This window comes from Oncorhynchus mykiss, chromosome 28 (assembly GCF_057628025.1).
Source record: "Oncorhynchus mykiss isolate SJ-2025 chromosome 28, ASM5762802v1, whole genome shotgun sequence".
Taxonomy (NCBI): Eukaryota; Metazoa; Chordata; class Actinopteri; order Salmoniformes; family Salmonidae; genus Oncorhynchus; species Oncorhynchus mykiss.
In genome coordinates, this window is record NC_143049.1 from 43,338,597 (window position 1) to 43,354,843 (window position 16,247).

Genomic DNA, 16,247 nt, shown 5'->3' on the forward strand with positions numbered 1-16,247 from the left:
ATTCCGGAAGTTCAGTTTCCGGAAGTACATTTGCGTCTCTTTTATAACCAACAAAGAAAACGCCAAAAACGATGTTCTTGTGCTAACTAGCATTTTAAAAACATAAATAAATACAACGCTAATTTAATTTAGTCTTTATAACAATCCGAAGCGTTAAGTTGCTTTGAGGTGCAACATGGGTATGTATTAGCTAAAGTCGTATATTTTGTTTTGTAGCTTAGCCGTTATGCTTCTATATCTAGTTAGTTTTATCTTGTTTCGGCCCTCCATTGCTGTTTTATCTAGATGTAGCTTAGCCCACATCAAATGGTCCTCTTCACATGTTTAATACGGGCCCTTCCCGACCATACAGGGAGAATGAAAGTAGCGGAACAATAGGAAAGTAACACGTAATGCATACACAGTGAATAATGACAACTTGTCTATCTATATGCACTAGTAACCAGTTTTATATTAACAGTGGCAGACAACTGTATTTTTAAGTGACACCGTGTTTGTTAGTGGCTTTGATCTTCCGGTTACGCTAAGGTGTTGTTCTGAGAGGCATGTAGTTAATTAGCAGTCCACTCTGTCTTCAGTAAAAATGGTTTTGTTTGAACTATTTCTCGCTGATATGAAAGATGAAGGTCCTTTATGCGTCCAACATCGTAACGTGTGTTGTTCATGGACCCAAAGGTGCTATTTATACCGTTTCCCAGATGTTCTGCTGCAGAAAATCCAAAGTTGGCAAGCCATTTATAAATTATCTTAATTCTCCTCTCCCCTTTTCTTTCAAATCACATTTTATTGGTTGAATACACATTTATCAAATGTTATTGTGGGTGTAGCGAAATGCTTGTGTTCCTGGCTCCAACAGTGCAGTAATATCTAACAATGCACACACCTAAGATAATGGAATAAAAACAATATTTGGATTAGCTCTGTCTGTGATGCGATGTATGTGGCTAGACTAATATATCTGAAGAATACATGGATAAAATAGTGTATATGTTTTATAGTGTGTATAGATATAGAGCGATATAAAGATAGTGATGTAGATATATCTCAATCATTGAATGATGATTGGGGGGGCGGCTGAGGTCCTGTGCTCCCGGTGATTTCGGACTCCCCACCCTCTGGAGGCGTTCGTGGCCATGCAGTCGTGGGTGAATAGGGAGTACAGGAGGGGACTAAGGATGCACCCTTGTGGGGCCCCTGTGTTGAGGATCAGTGTAGTGTAGTGTAGGTGTTGTTGCCTACCTTCACCACCTGGAGACGGCCTGTCAGGACTCAGGGCCCCAAGCTTAGTGATGAGCTTGGAGGGAACAATGAACAGCATTCTTGCGTAGGTATTCCTTTTGTCCAGGTGGGAAAGGGTATTGTGGAGTGGGATTGAGATTGCATCATCTGTGGCTCTGTTGGGGCGGTATGCAAATTAGAGTGGGTCTAGTGGTTCCGGGATGTTGATGTGAGCCATGACCAGCCTGCATGCGAGCATGGAAGACATTTAGCTTGTCTGGTAGGCTCGCGTCAATGGGTTTCCCTTTTGTAGTCCGTAATAGTTTGCAAGCCCTGCCGTAATAGGATTCCACCTTGTTCCTATATTGTCATTTTGCCTGTTTGATGGCCCTGAGAAGGTCGTAGCGGGACTTGTTCGTGTCCTCAGCCATAGCGCCAGGGTACACTACAATAGCCCTGTGAGCGGTAGCCCTTTAGTGCACACCTGGGGGTGTTAATCCAGGGGAAGCAGTTAACTGGGGACTGAGGTGGTTAACTGGGGACTGAGGTGGTTAACTGGGGACTGAGGTGGTTAACTGGGGACTGAGGTGGTTAACTGGGGACTGAGGTGGTTAACTGGGGACTGAGGTGGTTAACTGGGGACTGAGGTGGTTAACTGGGGACTGAGGTGGTTAACTCGTCAGCACTATCAAAGCAGTCCTGTAGCCTCTTCGGAGGAACATTTCTCTATGGTGTAAAGGGGTACTTCCTTTTGTGAGCTTCTGCTTGTAAAAATGAAGCAGGAGTCATAGCGCCAGGGTACACAACAATAGCAGGAGTCATAGCGCCAGGGTACACAACAATAGCAGGAGTCATAGCGCCAGGGTACACAACAATAGCAGAAGTCATAGCGCCAGGGTACACAACAATAGCAGGAGTCATAGCGCCAGGGTACACAACAATAGCAGGAGTCATAGCATCATGATCTGATTTGCAGAAAGGGGGGTGAGGCCTTTCGCTTATTTAGACAATTAACTATGCCTCACTATGGTGACTCAACCTCCCCTCTCCTCCTCCTCCCTCTCCTCCTCCTCCCTCTCCTCCTCCCTCTCTCCTCCTCCCCTCCCCTCTCCTCTCCTCTCTCTTCCTAGCAGAAACCCCCTTTCCTCTGCCCTCCCTGGGCCTGCTGGTCCCTCCTCTCCGGATGATGTCAGCAGTTATGTGGCAGGTGGTGCGCCAGGGCAACACAAAGCATTATGGGAAGCTGGAGGAGTTTGTGTCCATGGTAACGGAGGTGGTTCCAGAACTCCTGTCCAACAGACAGAGGTGGCTGCTCATCCTGGCTCTCAGAGGACGGGTAAGAGATTCCCAATCAATCTCAAGGATTTTTCTGCTGTTGAAATCCTTAGGCGTCCAAACAGTGTAAAAAAATAAATGTATATATATTCAATGCATTCAGAAAGTATTCAGACCCCTTGACTTTTTCTACATTTTGTTACGTTACATCCTTATTCTAAAATTGATCAAATGTAAAATGTCTGCAAATGTATAATTAAAAATACAGATACCTTATTTACATAAGTATTCAGACCCTTTGCTATGAGACTTGAAGTTGAGCTCAGGTGCATCCTGTTTCCATTGATCATCCTTGATGTTTCTACAACTTGGAGTCCAACTGTGGTAAGTTCAATTGATTTGGCATGATTTGGAAAGGCACACACCTGTCTATATAAGGTCCCACAGTTTACACTGTATGTCAGAGCAAAAACCAAGTCATGAGGTTGAAGGAATTGCCTGTAGAGCTCCGAGACAAGATTGTGGGGAAGGATACCAACAAAATGTCTGCAGCATTGAAGGTCCTCAAGAACACATTGGCCTCATCGTTCTTAAATGGAAGAAGTTTGGTACCACCAAGACTCTTCCTAGAGCTGGCTGCCCTGCCAAACTGATAAAATCGGGGAAGAAGGGCCTTGGTCAGGGAGGTGACCAAGAACTTGATGGTCACTCTGTGGCGATGGGCGAACCTTCCAGAAGGTCGACCATCTCTGCAACACTCCGCCAATCAGGCATTTATGGTAGAGTGACCAAACGGAAGCCACTCCTCAGTAAAAGGCACATGACAGCCCAGTTGGAGTTTGCCAGAAAGAACCTAAAGGACTCTTAGACCATGAGAAACAAGATTCTCTAGTCTGATGAAACCAAGATTGAACTCTTTGGCCTGAATGCAAAGCATCACGTCTGGAGAAAACCTGGCACCATCCCTACAGTGAAGCATGGTGGTGGCAGCATCATGCTGTGGGGATGTATTTCAGCAGCAGGGACTGGGAGACTAGTCAGGATGGAGGGAAAGATGAACAGAGCAAAGTACAGAGATCCTTGATGAAAACCTGCTCCAAAACGCTCAGGACCTCAGACTGAGGTGAAGGTTCACCTTCCAACAGGACAACGACCTTAAGCGCACAGCCAAGACAACGCAGGAGTGGCTTCGGAACAAGTCTCTGAGTGGCCCAGCAAGAGCCCGGACTTGAACCCGATCAAACATCTCTGGAAAAACCTGAAAATAGCTGTACAGCGACACTCCCCATCCAACCTGACAGAGCTTGAGAGGATCTGCAGAGGGAGAAACTCCCCAAATACAGGTGTTCCAAGCTTGTAGCGTCATACCCAAGAAGACTCAAGGCTGTAATCGCTGCCAAAGGTGCTTCAACAAAGTACTGAGTAAAGTGTCTGAATACTTGTGAAAATTTGAAATTTCAGTTTAATACATTTGCCCAAATTCCTAAAAACCTGTTTTTCTTTGTCATTATTGTGTATTGTGTTTTTTTTGTTTTGTAAATAAATTTAATCCATTGTGAATAAGGCTGTAACATAACAAAGTGGGAAAAGTCCAGGGGTCTGAATACTTTCCGATTGCCCTAAATATATATTTCAAAATTAATTGTTGGGTTGGAAAAACTATTTCAGTGTTAACTTAAACGACTAAAGCCCAGATATGAATAATTAAGGATAGGCGTGCCTTCAACAGGACAGTTGTAAATCATTCAGTCCGTTATGTCAAGATTCAGATTTTAGAGAAAAAACTAAATGTCGGTACATATAAGCATCTTATATCGGCTGAAAGCTTAAATTCTTGTTAATTTAACTGCACTGTCCAATTTACAGTAGCTATTACTGCGGAAAAAAATGCCATGCTATTGTTTGAGGAGAGCTCCTAGCAACAACTTTTTTTCACCGAGATAGGTTTGATAAATTCACCTCTGAAGGTGAAATGTGTACTTACATTCTGATATCTTGCTCTGATTTATCATCTAAAGGGTCCCAGAGATAACATGAAGTGTCATTTTGTTAGATGAAAAATGATTTTATATCGTAAAAAGGTCCAAATAGCATGCACAATCGATTTTTGTTTTCCACTTGTTGAATTTGCAAAGAGAGGAATCTGAATATCTAACCCTAAACGTTGTTTCAACCAGTCAAATCACGTTCATATTTATTCTTCAGAGATCCTAGAACGTAACCAGACTTCACTATATCATTAGGGGTGTAGTGTATCCTATAGGACACCATATCAGAGATCCTAGAAGGTAACCAGACTTCACTATATCATTAGGGGTGTAGTGTATCCTATAGGACACCATATCAGAGATCCTAGAAGGTAACCAGACTTCACTATATCATTAGGGGTGTAGTATATCCTATAGGACACCATATCAGAGAACCTAGAACGTAACCAGACTTCACTATATCATTAGGGGGGTAGTATATCCTATAGGACACCATATCAGAGATCCTAGAAGGTAACCAGACTTCACTATATCATTAGGGGTGTAGTGTATCCTATAGGACACCATATCAGAGAACCTAGAAGGTAACCAGACTTCACTACATCATTAAGGGGGTTGTATGTCCTATAGGACACCATATTTGGTCAGAGAGCGACACCATGGCCCTCTGATCACTTGAAAGACTGTCTTTTGTCAAAGAAGCACCAATCGGGGTCAAACTAAGCTAGCTAGATAGCCAATGAGCAGGGCTTTACGGAGTATCGGAAACCATGTATATGTCGTCAAATGTAGCTACTAACCTTGTACGACAGCATGCCTTTTCATTTTGGACAGAAATTATAAGGATATTCAGAGTTATGAAAACTGGTTGTTTTGTAAATGTTGAACTTCTAATATGGCTACTAATACTGGAAAAGCTAAATCAAAGTCCAAGTATACAGATTTGACGATATTCTTGCCCAAAAATGTAATATGAATGCTTCACGATTTGCCCAAATGTACCTGGGAACTTCACACTGAAAGTCAACTGGTTCACTCATACTTCAAATTATCCATCTGAAACTTTGCGCGCACACTGCTGCCATCTTGTGGACACCAACGGAATTACAACCAGAGTGATGGCTAGAACCTTTCTCTTGCATTTCAAAGATGGTGGTAGAAAAAGACTGTTTGTTTTTTTTTCCCCTGTATTTTCTTCTCCCAGATCTATTGTCCTACATTCAATTGACATTTCAAACTTCAAAGCGTTTCCTTTCAAGTGGTACCAAGAATGTGCATATCCTTGCTTCAGGGCCTGAGCTACAGGCAGTTAAGCTTTAATTAATTTAAGCTCGACTTTGGGATCCTTAGTGGTAATTTCTACGACAACATTAAATGTCTGTTTCGGCGTTCATATGACCGACCCTATGTCGGACCAAACCTCAAATGCTAATGGGGAGTTAACTGCTTGTTGTCAGAGAGGAAGAAGTGATCTTTCATCTAGACTTTTGTTGTTGTGAGTGTCAGGGGGAGGGGCTTGGCGTCTGTGTGGGAAGGTGCACACAGCACAGGAGGGGAGGGGCTTGGCGTCTGTGTGGGAAGGTGCACACAGCACAGGAGGGGAGGGGCTTGGTGTCTGTGATTGGAGGCTGCAGATGGTTGAATGCAGGTGGTAACTGGCTGGGTCTCGGGTGGTAACTGGCTGGGTCTCGGGTGGTAACTGGCTGGGTCTCGGGTGGTAACTGGCTGGGTCTTGGGTGGTAACTGGCTGGGTCTCTTCTCAGGTGACTCTGGAACTGATCCGATCTGGACATCCTGATGACCTCGAGGCTGTTCAAACACACCTGGATAGAATCACAGCATCTGGTCTGAAACAGGTGAGTGTCTAATCAACTGGGGAGATATTCTGACAAGCCCGTTCTCTTGAACAGTAAGGGGCAGTTGAAACAAGTCCTGGACTAAAGAGCACTTTCAAAGATCATTATCTATTTGTTTGCTTTTTAGTCCAGGACTAGGCTGGTGATGTTTGTCTGGATCCTTTTATGTGTTGCAGTCAAACGATGCAGCGATTGAATTTGCTGAAGCCAACTTCCTGAAGCTGATCCAGAGCCTAGTGGAAGACCCAGATAGGAGGGAACACTTTTTCAAGGTATGATAGAGCTTAGTGGAAGACCCAGATAGGAGGGAACACTTCTTCAAGGTATGATAGAGCCTAGTGGAAGACCCAGATAGGAGGGAACACTTCTCCAAGGTTAGACAGAGCCTAGTGGAAGACCCAGATAGGAGGGAACACTTCTTTGAGGTATGATAGAGCCTAGTGGAAGACCCAGATAGGAGGGAACACTTCTCCAAGGTAAGACAGAGCCTAGTGGAAGACCCAGATAGGAGGGAACACTTCTCCAAGGTAAGACAGAGCCTAGTGGAAGACCCAGATAGGAGGGAACACAGGGCTCCTAACCTCCATGATGGACTTCTCTTCTCAGATCATGAAGCTCCATGTTGGTGTTTTAATCTCAAGGCAGGATGCCGTTTTAAAGTATTGGAACAGTGATCAGACTCCCTTCACTATGGTTGTTGGGTTTCCCCTCTGGGATCTTTCAAGTTTCATCTCTAACTAAGTCCCTGTCTGTCAGGTGGTGTTCCCGGTGGAGTATGGTCCTAACTTTGACTCATCGCTGCAAACGCTGGTGTGCCACTTCCTGTCTAGGCTGGAGGAGCTGCTGCCGGTCCCAGACTTCAAACAGGTACACCGTTGGACAGCACTGCTACAGGGTCTGAATACCCGTCCGTACTTGTGTTGTAAATGGCAGGCATTTTAGGTATGAGAAAATGTACATCCTATCAAACTTTCTAAAACAGAGTATGGTTTAAACGGCATACTCATTTCAGCTCTTCATCCAGTAGAATTCACTACGGAGGAACAGTCTTCAACGGCTAAGGGGAAGTGCTGTACCAAAATGAACCAATGCATTAGATCACGAGTTCTCAGGGGGAGGAGCCTAGTATAATGATATTCTCAGGAGGCGGGGCCTAGAATGTGGCTCTTCTCAGGAGGCGGGGCCTAGAATGTGGCTCTTCTCAGGAGGCGGGGCCTAGAATGTGGCTCTTCTCAGGAGGCGGGGCCTAGAATGTGGCTCTTCTCAGGAGGCGGGGCCTAGAATGTTATTTGTTGCTTACTGCATTTATTTTTACTAAACAGTCTATTCTAAGTAGTATGATTAGTACACAGTAAGTAGTAGGCCAGGCAGATTTGGGACACGGCCGGTGACACTGAGTAACCCCAGGTCCATTGTTGCCCATCTTACACTAGTCTGGTGTCAGATGAGTCGAGATGAAAGGATTATACAGGGTTGGGACAAAACATGGTTATTTAGAATAAACTGGGTGGTTCACACCCTGAATGCTGATTGGCTGACAGCTGTGGTATATCAGACCTTATGCCACATATTTTTACGTTGGTAACCAGTTTATAAAAGCAATAAGGCACCTCGGGGGTTTGGTATATGGCCAATATACCACGGCTAAGGGCTGTGTCCAGACACTCAGCTTGGCGTCGCGCATAAGAACAGTCCTTAGCCGTGGTATATTGGCCATATACCACGCCCCCTCGGGCCTTACTGCTTACATGGCAATTCACTGGTGTAGATAGAATAACAACTGTAAAACTAGTACAGCTGTATTTCATCGTAATATTAGTTTCATTTACAAGCATTTCGCTAAACCCGCAATAACATCTGCTAAACGTGTATGTGACCAATACAATGTGATTTATCTTCTTTGTTCAGACTGCGTTGTTGATCAGTGCTGCCCCCTCTGTTCTGGAGGACTACATGCGCTGTGTCTCTCACGGAGAAGACCTGAAGTCTCTGCTACAGAACCAACACTGCCCCGGGAAGCTGCCCAAGAGCGGTAAGCCTCTGTCTGCGTTTCCCATGGCAACCTATTCCCTTTATAATGCTCTACTGTTGACCAGGCTCCTGGGGCTTCCGGTTAAAAGTAGTGCACTATATAGGGTCGTAGCAGTGCACTATATAGGGTCGTAGCAGTGCACTATATAGGGTCGTAGCAGTGCACTATATAGGGTCGTAGCAGTGCACTATATAGGGCCGTAGTAGTGCACTATATAGGGTCGTAGCAGTGCACTATATAGGGGTCGTGGCAGTGCACTATATAGGGTCGTGGCAGTGCACTATATAGGGTCGTAGCAGTGCACTATATAGGGTCGTAGCAGTGCACTATATAGGGTCGTAGCAGTGCACTATATAGGGTCGTAGCAGTGCACTATATAGGGTCGTAGCAGTGCACTATATAGGGGTCGTGGCAGTGCACTATATAGGGTCGTAGCAGTGCACTATATAGGGTCGTGGCAGTGCACTATATAGGGGTCGTGGCAGTGCACTATATAGGGTCGTAGCAGTGCACTATATAGGGGTCGTAGCAGTGCACTATATAGGGTCGTGGCAGTGCACTATATAGGGGTCGTGGCAGTGCACTATATAGGGTCGTAGCAGTGCACTATATAGGGGTCGTAGCAGTGCACTATATAGGGTCGTAGCAGTGCACTATATAGGGTCGTAGCAGTGCACTATATAGGGTCGTAGCAGTGCACTATATAGGGTCGTGGCAGTGCACTATATAGGGTCGTGGCAGTGCACTATATAGGGTCGTAGCAGTGCACTATATAGGGCCGTAGTAGTGCACTATATAGGGTCGTGGCAGTGCACTATATAGGGTCGTGGCAGTGCACTATATAGGGTCGTAGCAGTGCACTATATAGGGCCGTAGTAGTGCACTATATAGGGTCGTGGCAGTGCACTATATAGGGTCGTGGCAGTGCACTATATAGGGTCGTAGCAGTGCACTATATAGGGTCGTAGCAGTGCACTATATAGGGTCGTGGCAGTGCACTATATAGGGTCGTGGCAGTGCACTATATAGGGTCGTGGCAGTGCACTATATAGGGTCGTAGCAGTGCACTATATAGGGCCGTAGTAGTGCACTATATAGGGTCGTGGCAGTGCACTATATAGGGTCGTGGCAGTGCACTATATAGGGTCGTAGCAGTGCACTATATAGGGTCGTAGCAGTGCACTATATAGGGTCGTAGCAGTGCACTATCTAGTGAATAGGTGCCATTTGGGATGCATATTCTGTCTGACTGTAGATGACGTTCTATAGCATTATATTTCACTAACCTATAGACGACTCACCTTTCCTATCTTCTTTCCTTTGGTCCTGCTTGTCACTGTTCAGTTCCCTCGAGGACAGAGGACCGTCTCCTCGTCTCGTTATCCTTCCCTCCATCACTGAGACTGGCCAATGCCTCGTGCCACAGCGCCCGCGACAGCCCGCCCTTGGAGATCAGAGACGACCAGGGGGTTATGACTGACAGTTTGACTGGCCAATGGGCCGAGTTAAAAACAAGTGTGGATAAAAATGCTGGAACAGATTCAGTAGAAACCCAAGGATCTGAAGGAGAGGATCACCTGAAGGAGAGACCGAGGTCTGAGGAAGGAAGAGAAGCAGTCGTCTCGGAACACCAATACTCCCTGAGCAGCAGTACAGCTGAACACGCCCCATCAGCCTCCTCCGGTGTGTCATCGGAGCAGCCGCGGCAGCGCGTGGCCCACAAGTGTCCCCAGTGCGGCCGCTGTTTCATCTACCGCTATGAGATGCTGGAGCACCAGAGACTCCACACAGGGGAGAACCCTTACAAGTGTTCCCAGTGTGGTAAGACCTTCAGAAGGTCCTCGGAGATGTCCACCCACCGCCGAACGCAGTGCTCCAACGCTGCCTATGTCTGTATTAAATGTGGAAGCAGTTTCGGGTCGGTCAGGGAGCGGGTCAGGCACCGGTGTTGTAGACGGGCCAGCGGTTTGGGTCAGGCGGGCCAGTTCGAGTGTCCGCAGTGTGGGAAGATCTTCAAGTGGCACAACTCGCTAAAGAAACACCTGGTAACCCACTCCGCTGACAAGGTCTTCAACTGCAGGTATATTATACTGATACCCTGTTGCTGTATGTGTCCCAAATGGGACCCTATATAGTGCACTAGTTTTCACTAGGGTGCCATTTGGGATACCTGTCTGTGATTCATGATTGTTGAGTACACAACATTAAATGTTTTTCAATCACTTGTACAGTCCCCCTGCCCTATAAGGTGAACAGTCAATAACTACATCCCAAACTACACCCTACTCAGGGCACTAGGTTTGACCAGAGCCCTATATCTATCTAGCTATAAATGAATTATAGGGAATAGACTGTCTGTGTGCTAACCTATGTATTGCCAGGTACTGTGGGGAGGGACCATTCCCGGGCGTGGCGGAGCTGAGGGCCCACCAGAAGGCCCACGGTGCAGAAGACAAACCCTACAAGTGTAAACAGTGTGGAAAGGGCTTCAGCTCCCAGGTGTTGTTCTGTATTGATTGTTCTGTGCATTTAATTCTCACCAGAGGTTGACACATTTCCAAGACAAGGAAAAAGCTGTGTGTATTGTTAACCTAAAATGGCTAAGACAAATCATTATATTTTAAATGTCTAATAAAATTATTTTGTTTAGGTCTGGCAAAATAACCACGAGCAACGTCACTCCCAAGAGAGGTCCAAGATCTGCCCCAGCTGTGGAAAGGCCTTCCGGTGCAAAGGAGACCTGAAGCTCCACATGCGGACTCACACCGGCGAGAGGCCGTACCAGTGTACCTACTGCACCAAGCGGTTCTCTGTGAACGGAAACCTGACGATACACATCAGGACTCACACGGGGGAGAAACCTTTCCTCTGCTCTGACTGCGGCAAGGCCTTCTGCTCCGCAGGAGAGCTGCAGATCCACAGGAGAACACACACTGGGGAGAGACCGTACAAATGCACCGTCTGCGAGAAAGGCTTCACCATGGCCAGTAAGGTCACGCTTCACATGCGGGTACACACAGGAGTACGACCCTACGTCTGCCACGAGTGTGGTAAGGCGTTCTCTCGCGGTGCTGAGTTGAAGAAACATGTTCTGAACCACACTGGGGTGAGACCGTACCCCTGCCATCTCTGTTCCAAGACCTACACCTGTCTAAATCACCTGAAGAGACATTTGAAGACTCACTCTGCCTCCCAGTCGTTGGACGTGAGCAGTGGATCGACTGTAGTAGAATGACCACTCGCAGAGGAAATGCGTATTGTGAATATAAAATGTTATTTTCTAATGACTGCTCGAAAGGAGCGATAGTTGGAAGTCGACCCGAGTGCAATATACTTCTTTGTTAATATCGGGACTAGAACGCTGCTTATATTTTTTTTTTTTTTTAGAGGAAGTGGAATGTTTATTTGTTGAGTTGAGTCTGGGAACAAGGTCGTGTTTGTCTTCAGTTGAGGCTCTATCTAAATATCACCGTGCTGTCAGCTTGTTGAAATTTCAGCTGATAAAGTTGAAAACTTATTAGCATGTATGTAAACCATCAAAGTCAGAAGTATAATTTGTGGTCCCTCCCAACCATCTAGTTATGAATAAATTTTCTGCACATTAAAAACACCTTAAATCATTTGATCAAGTTAATTATGTTTATTGAAATGAATCACTTTCACAGGAAAATAAAGAGATGAAACTAGTTCCACTAAACACCATATTATTTAACCGTTTCCTCCCATGTGGCCGGCGAGTCAGAGACAGGTGTAGGTGCTAGCCTCTGTCTCTGAAGACCCTTTGGTCTGTGAAGAGGGCACACGGTCATCTAAAATGAAGAGGATTCAGTGAGACGAGGCAACAACACACCAAATCAGTCCTTATTAACCAGAGGGCTATAATAGACAGTGGTATCTGTGTCGTTACCAGGCTTGGCAGCAGGGCTCTTGTGTTGGCCCTTGATGTGGGCGGTCATCTCCTTCCTGTTTGGGGTGGCGTGGCCACACTGGACACAGCTGTAGCGCCCCCTGGTGTGTTTCCATAGAATACGGCCGTTGAAGGACTGACCTGGAGGGAAGAGGGGTAAACGGTACATTAACCATGGTCCAATCCCAAATGGACTCCTAGACCCTAGTGGAGAGCTGAGTGTGTAAACATGGTAGTAGCTCCCTGATAGGCTAGGTAGAAGTTTCACCATATTGGTGTACCAATCAAATCCTCTCAGGTCTCCATAAGGCGTTTCAGATTGACACGAGGCGAAAGCAGGTTTAAACGCCACAAAAAAAAGCACAAGGTTTTTGACAAGGAAGTGGAAGCTGGTGAACATGAATCAACATAGAAGGCAGCCAGACACAGCAAAGCCACAAGCCCTCAGCCCTGATCCCTGTACTACTGAAAGCCCTGAGCCCTGTACTACTGAAAGCCCTGAGCCCTGTACTACTGAAAGCCCTCAGCCCTGTACTACTGAAAGCCTTCAGCCCTGTACTACTGAAAGCCCTGAGCCCTGTACTACTGAAAGCCCTGAGCCCTGTACTACTGAAAGCCTTTAGCCCTGTACTACTGAAAGCCCTCATCCCTGTACTACTGAAAGCCCTCATCCCTGTACGACTGAAAGCCCTCATCCCTGTACGACTGAAAGCCCTCATCCCTGTACTACTGAAAGCCCTCAGCCCTGTACGACTGAAAGCCCTCAGCCCTGTACTGAAAGCCCTCAGCCCTGTACTGAAAGCCCTCATCCCTGTACGACTGAAAACCACAATGACCCTACAGCTCTTCACACCACAGACCTCTACTAAAGGAAGCAGTCGGAGCTTGGGCACAGTCGGCACCAGATGAAGGAAACTGCTTGGAGGAGAGGTGTGGTCTGATGATACAGAACGCTCATCTGCATGTTCTGGAGGAAAAGGTTTTGTCTTAAGGAACCCAAACATCTGACTGGTAATAAATCTGTCAGTTTAAGCTACAGAGATCAGTGGTTGCTTGATGTCGGGCTGTGTACGGTGGAAGAGTGGTGTTTGTCAGACCACGTCTTCTCTCACACATCTGAAAGGTTTGACCTACAACAAAAAAAAAAACCACAAGTGTCACGGGACTCGTCTGAGGGTAACCCAGACCAATTAAATGGAAGTAGTTTTGTGCCAAACAGAAATGAGCGGTTAAATATATCTAAAAACCAAAACATATTTCCTGATCTTTCTTACACAGGGCATTCTGAAAGTATTCAGACACCGTGGCTTTTTCCACGTTACAGACTTCTTCTAAAAAAACAGATTCAATTGTTTTTTCTCCCCCTCATCAATCTACACACAATACCCCATAATGACAAAGCAAAAATAGGTTTATAGAATTTTTTTGCAAAAGTATTAAAAATAAAAGGTATTTAGACCCTTAACTCAGTACTTTGTTGAAGCACCTTTGGCAGCGATTACAGCCTGGAGTCTTCTTGGGTTCGACGCTACAAGCTTGGCACACCTGTATTTGGGGAGTTTCTCCCATTCTTCTCTGCAGATCCTCTCCAGCTCTGTCAGGTTGGATGGGGAGCGTCGCTGAACAGCTATATTCAGGTCTCTCCAGAGATGTTTGATCGGGTTCAAGTCCAGGCTTTTTTGCCATTTCTGAATGTGTTATTCTATAGGCTATAGTTATATTTCGTCTTAGACTTTTAGAGGTTAATAACTCTGCTGGTGAATGCACACTGGGCTGTGTCAGAGAATCTGGGAGTCGGACAGGTTGAGCAATCAGCCACATGATGGATCGATTAGGTGATTATTAGGTGATTGGTTAGGCCGGGGCAGGAAAAGGGAAGCCAAGTTAGCAGGAAGGGGAGAGGGAGGAAGCCAATAACGCAGTTAGCATTGGAGGAAGAAGCAGGAGAATTCCATTGGATATGACCAGAGGGCAGTTTAGTGGTCTCTCTCTCTCTCTCTAGTTGTGTGTGTTTAGTGGTCTCTCTCTCTCTAGTTGTGTGTGTGTTTAGTGGTCTCTCTCTCTCTCTAGTTGTGTGTGTGTTTAGTGGTCTCTCTCTCTCTCTAGTTGTGTGTGTGTTTAGTGGTCTCTCTCTCTAGTTGTGTGTGTGTTTATAGTGGTCTCTCTCTCTCTAGTTGTGTGTGTGTTTGGTGGTCTCTCTCTCTAGTTGTGTGTGTGTGTTTAATGGTCTCTCTCTCTCTCTAGTTGTGTGTGTGTTTGGTGGTCTCTCTCTCTCTAGTTGTGTGTGTGTTTAGTGGTCTCTAGTTGTGTGTGTGTTTAGTGGTCTCTCTCTCTCTCTAGTTGTGTGTGTGTTTAGTGGTCTCTCTCTCTCTCTAGTTGTGTGTGTGTTTGGTGGTCTCTCTCTCTAGTTGTGTGTGTGTGTTTAGTGGTCTCTCTCTCTCTCTCTAGTTGTGTGTGTGTTTGGTGGTCTCTCTCTCTCTAGTTGTGTGTGTGTTTAGTGGTCTCTAGTTGTGTGTGTGTTTAGTGGTCTCTCTCTCTCTCTAGTTGTGTGTGTGTGTTTAGTGGTCTCTCTCTCTCTAGTTGTGTGTGTGTGTTTAGTGGTCTCTAGTTGTGTGTGTGTTTAGTGGTCTCTCTCTCTCTAGTTGTGTGTGTGTTTAGTGGTCTCTCTCTCTCTAGTTGTGTGTGTGTTTAGTGGTCTCTCTCTCTCTAGTTGTGTGTGTGTTTAGTGGTCTCTCTCTCTCTAGTTGTGTGTGTGTTTAGTGGTCTCTCTCTCTCTAGTTGTGTGTGTGTTTAGTGGTCTCTCTCTCTCTAGTTGTGTGTGTGTTTAGTGGTCTCTCTCTCTAGTTGTGTGTGTGTTTAGTGGTCTCTCTCTCTAGTTGTGTGTGTGTTTAGTGGTCTCTCTCTCTCTAGTTGTGTGTGTGTGTTTAGTGGTCTCTCTCTCTCTAGTTGTGTGTGTGTTTAGTGGTCTCTCTCTCTAGTTGTGTGTGTGTTTAGTGGTCTCTCTCTCTCTAGTTGTGTGTGTGTTTAGTGGTCTCTCTCTCTCTAGTTGTGTGTGTGTTTAGTGGTCTCTCTCTCTAGTTGTGTGTGTGTTTAGTGGTCTCTCTCTCTAGTTGTGTGTGTGTTTAGTGGTCCCTCTCTCTCTCTAGTTGTGTGTGTTTAGTGGTTTCTCCACATCTCACCTGCGCTCCATCTCTAGTTAACCTGTGATTGGCTGGAGGAGGAGAGGTCCATCTGTGTCTTAGAGACCCCGGAGCGTCTGGCAGGACAGTGCAACACGATAAAACACAATTCACTCATCACTGCAATCAGCACGTCTGTCTGTTTCATCCAGGGATCTCCAACAGGACTAGCCTGGTGGTCCCAGATCTGTTTATAGATCCGTGTAGCCCCCAACTCCTATGGTCGTTGCAGTTGACTATAGCACAAACAGATCTGGGACCAGGCTAAAATAGGACTACAAGTCAACATGAACTAACACGGATGTGAATTCCAAGCAACTTTTGAACGAAACGTTCTTTACATATTTACCCATGGTAGAAGTGGTCAGAAAGAGACTCCTTACGACCTTCAAACCTGTTGTGACTAGGGGGCAGTATTTTACTTACGACCTTCAAACCGGTTGTGACTAGGGGGCAGTATTTTACTTACGACCTTCAAACCTGTTGTGACTAGGGGGCAGTATTTTACTTACGACCTTAAAACCTGTTGTGACTAGGGGGCAGTATTTTACTTACGACCTTCAAACCTGTTGTGACTAGGGGGCAGTATTTTACTTACGACCTTCAAACCTGTTGTGACTAGGGGGCAGTATTTTACTTACGACCTTCAAACCTGTTGTGACTAGGGGGCAGTATTTTACTTACGACCTTCAAACCTGTTGTGACTAGGGGGCAGTATTTTCATTTTTGGGAAAAAAAATAAATAATTTGTGTCAGATGATGACAACGGTCCCGTTCACGGGATGGGGTGTC

The 16,247-nt window shown here is 45.8% G+C and overlaps 2 protein-coding genes across 8 annotated transcripts in view; one reads left to right on the top strand and one right to left on the bottom strand.

Moving 5' to 3' along the window:
* LOC110509163 (uncharacterized) lies at positions 1-12,055 on the top strand. 2 transcript variants are annotated; one of them, XM_036967114.2, is made up of 9 exons: positions 1-179; positions 2,349-2,554; positions 6,245-6,337; positions 6,514-6,609; positions 7,094-7,204; positions 8,246-8,369; positions 9,714-10,449; positions 10,751-10,868; positions 11,020-12,055. In XM_036967114.2, the coding sequence occupies exons 1-9, from the start codon at positions 176-178 to the stop codon at positions 11,602-11,604; spliced, it is 2,073 nt and encodes a 690-aa protein (XP_036823009.2). In that variant the 5' UTR covers positions 1-175; the 3' UTR covers positions 11,605-12,055. The 2 variants fall into 2 exon arrangements, with proteins under 2 accessions (XP_036823009.2, XP_036823010.2); XM_036967115.2 differs by having other exon boundaries at positions 2,352-2,554.
* Positions 11,995-16,247, bottom strand: part of znf414 (zinc finger protein 414) — a 17,705-nt gene continuing 13,452 nt past the window's right edge. For 3 of the 6 annotated variants that reach the window (XM_036967117.2, XM_090226040.1, XM_090226041.1), the window contains exons 6-8: positions 15,456-15,532; positions 12,277-12,417; positions 11,995-12,178 (exon numbers count right to left, since the gene is read on the bottom strand). In XM_036967117.2, coding sequence (XP_036823012.2) covers positions 12,322-12,417; positions 15,456-15,532 — 173 coding nt within the window. In that variant the 3' untranslated portion in view covers positions 11,995-12,178; positions 12,277-12,321. The remainder of the gene's footprint in view (positions 12,179-12,276; positions 12,418-15,455; positions 15,533-16,247) is intronic. The other 3 variants (XM_036967116.2, XM_036967118.2, XM_036967120.2) reach the window with 1 other exon arrangement.